Source organism: Amia ocellicauda, chromosome 19 (assembly GCF_036373705.1).
Source record: "Amia ocellicauda isolate fAmiCal2 chromosome 19, fAmiCal2.hap1, whole genome shotgun sequence".
In the NCBI taxonomy this organism is placed as follows: domain Eukaryota; kingdom Metazoa; phylum Chordata; class Actinopteri; order Amiiformes; family Amiidae; genus Amia; species Amia ocellicauda.
Window position 1 is genome coordinate 23,491,876 of NC_089868.1, and position 8,446 is coordinate 23,500,321.

Below are 8,446 nucleotides of genomic sequence, written 5' to 3' on the forward strand. Positions count from 1 at the left end.
CAAAGCGAATGGAACGTCAAACCCAAAAGGACACAGGAGGCATTCCAGTCATCTGGCAACCAACCCCTTGCCAGAAAAAGAAATCTCAAAGTTGCAAAGCACCTGTCGACACATCACAAATTTCCCCACAGAACTGGTGAAAGCTATGGATTCCAACAACTGGGCCAGCGTCGCATAGTGGATCAGAACCAAGCGTCCGAGGGAATAACAGAAAAACATGAATGTAGCGCATTGCTTGATCAAGGGCAGAGAAATAATAAAGGATAGAAAAGCAAACGAATCCTTTTTGTCCCCTGTGAATTCAAAAGGCCAAAGAGAGAGAAAAACACCGCAACCTCGAGGGTAATATTAGTGATGAACGACCATGAATCACATCTCGGTAATGAAAAGGGCATCGTGTTTCAAACAGGTCTGCTCTCCGCACAGAGTGAAGAATGATTCAGGCTGCCATTGTGAGTCGTCTGCACCTCAAACAAGCACATTCCTACAGGTCGTCTCCATTAAAATCCAATCAAACTAGATATGAGGTATGAGGGAGTAAGGGATTTAGTCTCAGGAGTGCGTAGAGTGATCATCAAGTGTGGCTGACACCCACAAAGGCAGACAAGTTAACAATGCTGTTGTGTATCCACTTTAAAAGACCAATTCTGCACCAATTATAAGCCCACCTTTAATTGTATGATGTTTTTATGCTTTCTTTGCATTCCAAGAAGACAAAGTAAACAATTCCTACAATATGACAAAGTAGGTCTGGACATATTGGGCGGTATCAAAACACTAAACACACACAGACTAAATGCTATAATGTTCCTTTCCCCCCTTGTGGAAGTCAATTATTTGTGCCATGCAGTGGGCATAAATTGTGCACACTTCTGCACAATAATGCAATAAGGTTCATTCAGGTTAGCAAACTTTTTGGTGCAAAAGAAAGTGCAGGTAAATACACAAAACTGGTTACAGGATACTCACCAATTGTTGAACTCTTACATTTTCAGGCACGCTTCTAAAAAAAATGCAAGCCGCCCCTCTGAGGTGAGCGCCCGGTTGTGTTGATTGGAGCTCACAGATGTGTCTCTGGCTCAGCTGCCGTCTCTGGTCTCCAGGCAAACGCACAGCTATTCTGAGAAGCCGCCAGGAATACGTACCAATCATCACAACCCAGGCAGCCCCTACACGAACATTGGTGTCTTTCCCAGTTGCTTATGTGGCATCAACACTAACTGCCCAGCAAGGAGCATTACTACTAACTGACTGCCGTGTTCGAGAGGGTGCATTTCACATGTTCTCCCTGATTTATAGGGGTGTGGGAGAAGAAATAGTCTTTAATTGTTCCAAAAGCACAAATCGTTTTGTGCCTCTCGCTGCACGTCACTTGTCAGCAAACTGTTATGAGAACCAGCTGCCGCAGATGGAGGGAAAGCTGTGTTACGATGCTCTTACTCACAAACCTTCAAGAGTAAACCGGCGCTTTGGTGTGTAGAAAAACACATTGTTTCTTAATAAAGGCTTTAGGGAAACCTCAAAGCTAGTCACTGTAGCAGCCAGAGAGTAAAAAGACACAAAATATCTAGACGAGAAATTAGGGAGGCAAAACGAACAACAGCCAACGAAAACAGCAGATTTTTTAGATGTATCTGTGCATCAACAAGACAAGTGATACCTTCATGTTTTGGGCACAAAGGCTTGTTTTGCCAGGCTTGGTTTTAGCAGGAGGTGGATTGAAACTTTGAACGAACGCATTTCCTGTTTTCCCCCTGAGTTTGAGAGCAAATAGAAGATCTCTAAATGCACAGAATCAATTAATTGTGTGTGCGAGGAGCTCTTTTCCCTCCGATCTGCTCTGTGCGATCCAGGCAACTCTGAAGGAGCCAGCCATAAAAGCTTCCTTTCAGTCGCCCCTGGAAAAACTATTTATTTTTCCATTAAATTACATTTGCAGATTTCTACAGCTAGGGGAAGAAAAGACTGTTGAAATCTAAGTGGGATACACTTACCCGTGTAAGTGGGATACGAAAAAAAAAACATCTTTCCCAGCCCTTTTCAAAAATTCATTTTCCATTAATGGTTTAGACCACTTAGATCTAGAACTCACCAATTAGCTCATCCAAATAATAATAAACCAAGTATTAGAATTGGTTGACTTTCCTAAACAAACGTGACAATATAGAGATGCAGTAAAAAAAACTGAAAACTGTGGTAAAGTTCTTCCTTGCAATCCCACTATGCTTCACAAATAAAGAGGCATAAATAAATAAATAAATCTTAATTGAAAACAGTATGATCTTTTAGAGGAATAAAAACGTTTTTTCCAGGTTCAAGCTCCGCAATTGAAACTCTAGTTTTCCAAAATCAACAAAAACAACGGCATCCCCCACGAGCTTCGGTGAAGTGTAAACCGCTGCCAAGAAAAGAAACCCAAAAAGAACAGGAACGCCGTTAGCCTTGGTACACAAAGTACATTCAATCGCTACTGGAATCTGGAAAGTCGTGCAGATGAACCTTTACTCAAATCCCCAGTGACCGTTTCCCTTTATAACAGTGGCACGGCCGAGAATACAACACGGACAGCCTGGTTGCCGCTGCCGGAGGTGGAAAACACAGATCCTATAGGTTGCGGCGGCTCAGTTCACCAAAGCCAGCTGGGAATTTCATCGGCCGGTCTATTTTGGACTTTCCTGTAAGGTGCTAAGTAGACGTGGCTAGGCCTGGACTGCGGGAACAATTGTCCTTCAGAGAAAACAGATGATTTAAAGAGAGATTACTTAAAAAAAAGGATAGGCATAGTTTAAAAAGGAGAAAGTCACATAATCAATAAAAAAAGCACATCACTTTCTCCCCCACTGTTTATTCTACAAACAGGGAAGAGTGTTATTAAAGATTGTGTTCATAAAAAATGAATCTGTAATCGGACTGTAACAAAAATAACGACAGGTGCATTCGAATGAACACAAAGACAGACACACAGTTTAGTAATGTGACAAAGCTGTGTAGGTGTTCTTTAATAGATGCAAGCGTCAAGCTGGTTACATACAGTACGAAGGCCCGGCTTAGTGTACAGCTGTTTCAAACGGCCCCGCACCCATCCGTGGGGAATGCTCCGGTCGCGTGTGAGTCACAGACTATTATGTAACGCAAGCGTTTTCATTTCTCCTCGCTGTACGACACAAGAACAACAGCCTTCATTAGCCACGCGTTACAAAGAGCACTTGAGGTTTTCAGAGTCTGATACACACCGGAATTAATTCATTCGGAAAATCCTTCTTCGGCGTCCAAGTGCGCAGCGGTTTATAAAGTATAGAGCGTAGTAGCAGTAGTAGTAGAAAAAGGCACGGTTATTACAAAAAGGCATTATTCGGGTACAGCCATCGATACTCGATCACACAGACAACAAAATTAACAATTCGACGACTGGTAGTGTGATTTCTTTGGCACTAATCAACCAAGAATCAGAGAAATTAAACAAACCCAATACAGCAGGTTAATTGTGGTAGTGGTGGTGATTAAGGTACAAAATAAATAAACGTATAATTAAATTTTGACAATTATGTGGATATTTAAGCTCAGACGAGTGCAAAAGTGGTACATTGTGTGTGTTGTGGGTCTAAACTTTGCAGGAAACTCATGACAAATTGTTTAAATGATTCATGCTTACTTGGGGTGGGGGGGGCAGAAAAGGTTTGCAATCATAGAGGCAGATTAGTTTTCATGATTCATACTTGAAATAGTAGACTTTCAAATGTTTCCATACAAAAAAAGCTCATGAGGAACCTTGAGAATATCACAACTGGCTGATTTGCTGGCGCACACCATTTTTTTTTATTTATTTTTTTAAGTTGAATTCTTCATGACGCCTGTCTTTTCATCAGTATTTACATTCAAAAAATGGAATCTCCCTTCATAGTATTGTATTTAGACGAAAAGTTTAACAAATACCCCTAGAGAACAGATCCCTAAAGTGAGACGAATACAAAGTGCATCTCCTTCCACATATTTTGAGTCCCTGTGATCAACAGAAACACAAGTCTAACAGCGGACTAAAAACTAATAAACTGTGATTAGTTTCAACACAACCTGCCGATCCTTTAAACGACCGGTCCTACCCTATTGATAATGCATATTTGTATATAAAAATGATAATAAAGCTACACAGGATGAGGGAAGGGAAGTATAAGACGGTAAACATCCTTAATTACATTCTTCCACAGCTTTTACCGCATCAGGAAGTCAAGAAAAGAGGTTTAGCCAGTGTCACCTGAAAGCAGGAGGAGTGCGAGACGTAGTGTTCCCGAAATCAAAGCGCTTCTCTGCGTTATCCGAGCGACCGGCGGAAATGGACGCTGCCCGTGACCACAGCACTGACATAATCACGATAAAGGAGGAGTGAAAGCGCAGTGCATGGCTGTCGTGTCACGCAGGCAGTTTTCCCGCGTGGCTTTAAAGGGCCGCTACCACTGCTCCCAGCTGAAGTCGTCGCTGCCGCCGAACACTAGGAAGAAGCCCAGGATGGTGGAGAAGATCACCGCGTTCCCCGCCATGACCAGACCGCAGGCTCCCCATTTGATCTGGAGGATAAAGCAAAGGAACATCTCACAAACAGGCCTAGGGCAAAGTGGTCACGTGACCACCTGAGTTCTTAAAAGGCTGTATATTCGATACCTTACAATTTGTTGATGACTCAAAACACTGAACACACAGAACATTTCAGAGTCTGGAGAGAAGTGTTCAATTAATCCAGTTAATTGCTTAATTAGACCAATTAAGGAGTAAGGAGTCTGACACCCCTGATCTAGATGCTCTGCAGAAAAGTGAACACATTCATGTTTCCCAGCTTTGACTGGTCAGTAGGATCACCAGCTGGCCATAGTTCCCACAATCCTCTTGCAATAATCCACACTTACAATAAATCGATTTCTCCCTGTTCAAAGGCATATCGAATTACATGCACCTCCTCTGCACTTCCCCACAGTACATGATCTTCCAAACAAATCCAGAAATCTACAGACGCTGCAGTCATTGGCAGCACAAAATGTTTATAAATAAATAAACAAACAAAAGAATTCAAGGTTACACATCCTGAAGAAACCCCGAAGTTGGAATTCTGTCATAAAACCAGCAATTGAATAATTTACCGAAGCCAAGAAAACCACATCTTTTTCTCATTACTGTGAGGTTTAATAGTATTTCTCTACACACACACACAACGGGTTTTACACACACTTTTAAAAGTTAATGATATGCATTAGTTCTTCCAAAAAAACATTTGTTGATGTTCTATTGGCACACGTCCTAAAAGATGCATCTATTTATCACTTTGTACATCTGCAATCTAATATGTTTTGTAACCGAGCCCCGGGGTGAGTTTAATAACGCTATAAAAGATTGCTGCACAACTCCCTGGAGCACCCACCCTGGAGAAGTGCCTACAGTGGGGCTTCCAGCGCCAGAGGATCTTAACTCGGCGAAAAAATAGCCTCTTGCTGCATAACAGAGCCCAGCCAAGTTGATTTAAAGAGTTTGTTTGAAGGTGTGGAAGAAGAACAACAGTGTCTTCACCCAGGAAGCTGAGAGTTAGAAACACAGCACTGCTCCAAAAGTGATTAAAAGCAAAAAAAGATGCACAAAATAGCGCCATGGGGGTTCGCAGAAGGCCGCACTCACCAGGGCAACACGGGCCAGGACCATGGGCAGGCCGAACGCCGACACCACGATGCCCGTGGTGAAGAAGTACGCCAGCTCTCGGCAGGCGTTACTGGTGGCGTCCGTGTCGTCGCTCAGCCGCTTGGCGATGAAGTGAGGGATGGGGGAGAGGACGTAGAAGATCAGCACGAACAGGGGCCAGTACACTCTGTGACGGAGACAAGAGGCGGTGAGAAGGCCACCATTCTCCACATGCTGTTGAGTCAAACTCCACTCCAGTCTATCCTTTTGTCGATCTTCTCTGGATGCCTGCAGTTTTATTCCACCTCCTGCAGTACAGTGTTGGTGAGTTTACACCAACGGACATTGTGAGAGACTAAACTGAGCTGTTCCATCAGTTACAAGATTAAAATACTACATGTAGGCTCCCTGGTGCTAAAACTACGCAACTTACTCCTCACCTTTCCTCTGAGATCAATGCCTGCCCTCGTGTCTTGAAAATCGATTGGGATTGAGGTGTTTTGACTCAAAACTGAGAACAACGCTTGATTAAATAAGTCTCTATCAGTTGTGAACTGTTGACAAATAAACTTCTGCCTCCGTTCCTCACAGGACTATTGAAGGAAAGGTTGTCCACCTACCCATACTCCTCCAGGCCACACCCCAGCATGAGGAAGGTCAGGCCGATGGCACCGCTGAATGATAGCCCCACTAACGCTGAAACAAAGGTTGAAGCATCATCAGGACATGAGAGAGGTAACAAACATGAAGAGGCCACGTGACCCATCGCGATCATTCACTCTGCACCAAGATCAGGTGTAATGGGTCTTCCTGGGTAAGGGGTTTTATAGCAAGACTCCAAAAACCAACAGCCCTTGGGATGAACTTGAGTTCAGATGTGCCAATAGAAATATTAATGAATGAATAACTCAGTGCTCAACTTACAAAAATAAGGGTATATTGTTGTTCTAAGCCTGTGTTGTTTTTAAAAAAGAAAGTAACTGATGCTGCCACCTGGTGGAACAAGTGGAGAGATGGATATGTATGTTTGAGGTCAGTGACTTTTCATAAAATAAAATTTATAGTAATTAAAAAATGGCAAGACCACTTCAAAGCAAGGAATAATTCAGAATATGAACTGGATTGTTTCCTGCACGGGAGTGTAAAGCTGTAACTTTGAGAGACTACAATCTGGAACTGGAAACTAAAGAATGACAAGAGTTCCCGAAGCCATAAACAGATAAAAGGTGTTGGCTGGGGTTCCATGATGTGCCGAAACATTATGGCTTTGATTCCTCTCTGTGGGTGAACTGTGGACTAATTGCACGTGTAATTAATTTAGTATGAAGTGGGCAGTTTGCCCAAAGGGACACTAGGGAACAATGTTCATCTGAGTTCAAATACACGTGACTGACACATGGCACATAAAAAGAGGGACTTGACATCTCATCTAAATTGATTGAATGGCAGTGGTCGATTAAAAAAAGTTTTCTAGAAGTTTACTGGAACAGTAATATTATTTCTGAGAATTGCTACAAACAATAATGCATATATAAAATGTGTCTGCCACCTTGTGGAGATACCGCACTATTAAGCACAGTTCTGAAGTCTATTTGAAACACTTTAATAAGCATGAAATTAAAAATATAATGAACAGCGCTGGTATATCCTCCCTGAGATTGGGTCGGTGTCCTGGAATAGTAACGTTCCTACATTCAGAAGACGACGGTGTCCATTAAATTAATTTTGTGAAGAGCTCTGTGGCAACATTGCAAAAGGTGCTATTTCCAATAAAAGGTGATTGTTTGATGAAAAAAGTTGTGTCCTTTCAATATTGTGATTCTGTTAAATTTCAATTAACACAATCAATTAGTGCCACTTAACTACTTGTGTGAAGTTTGCACAATGTTCAAAACTAGGCTAGGTTAGGGCTGCTACTGTAATCCTGTTGAAAAACAGCAGTGTCCCCTTGTATTGCAGAGACCACAACAAAGAAATGGTATCAACTGATGCCATCATTTTCACACGAATACAATGATTCTGCCTTAGTGAAAATACATTATTATTAATATTAAACAAATAACATTGCAATGAACTAAAAATAAACATATCAACAGCTATCAAATTATGTAGGCCTAATTGTATAAAATACTTTTTCTATCTATTAATATTCATATTTACTAGTATGATAGTGACCACTTACTGAAATCAAAACGCGTTTGTTAAAGACAGTAGTTGATACTCCGGTTTCTACGGTGGCCCTGAGGTGCAAAACGGGTTTCTGCGAATGATGTTTACAAAGTTGCCCGCAGAGCAAAGGAAACGAAAGTCCAGTTTGATATACATTTATATAAAAGCACACGCTGATGTTGTGACGTAAACACCACGTCAGGTGCACGATATGAGTTTAGTCTTATTAGCAGCTGTCGCAATATAAACTTACAAAGAAAACCTCATCTTCCGCTCCGCATCCACGTAAGTATCACTCCATTAAATTCCAAGTTGCGTGTGTAACACAAAATAGCTATTCAGGCAGAATGACACGGTTTTATATTGGTATATATATTAAAACGCTTCTACCTTTAACCCCCGCCATCTTCCTCGGTCTTCAGTGGCTTTTCTCCCTTTGTTTTTGACTGGTAATAGTTTACTTCCTATTTCCTTGAGGCCGGACACCGTCGTGATTTGGGAGACACGACCGCATTCAAATATGGCTTCCTTGCTTCGGCAGTTCCCGGATTGTTTCGGGTCTTTCCGACGAAATGTATACAAAACATACCGAATCAGTTATGAATAATAATGATGTCAC

At 41.9% G+C, this 8,446-nt stretch overlaps 2 protein-coding genes across 2 annotated transcripts in view; both read right to left on the reverse strand.

Moving 5' to 3' along the window:
* lepr (leptin receptor) overlaps positions 1–2,839 on the reverse strand; it is a 29,287-nt gene extending 26,448 nt beyond the window's left edge. Inside the window, exon 1 of the mRNA XM_066692646.1 lies at positions 970–2,839. The gene's annotated coding sequence lies outside the window, so the exon portion shown is untranslated. The remainder of the gene's footprint in view (positions 1–969) is intronic.
* A 126-nt stretch (positions 2,840–2,965) lies between these two features.
* On the reverse strand, positions 2,966–8,347 carry LOC136714987 (leptin receptor gene-related protein). Its single transcript, XM_066692647.1, has 4 exons — positions 8,218–8,347; positions 6,279–6,354; positions 5,659–5,845; positions 2,966–4,562 (listed from the first exon to the last, which is right to left on the reverse strand). The coding sequence occupies exons 1-4, from the start codon at positions 8,231–8,233 to the stop codon at positions 4,446–4,448; spliced, it is 396 nt and encodes a 131-aa protein (XP_066548744.1). The 5' UTR covers positions 8,234–8,347; the 3' UTR covers positions 2,966–4,445.
* Between the last annotated feature and the right edge of the window lie 99 nt (positions 8,348–8,446).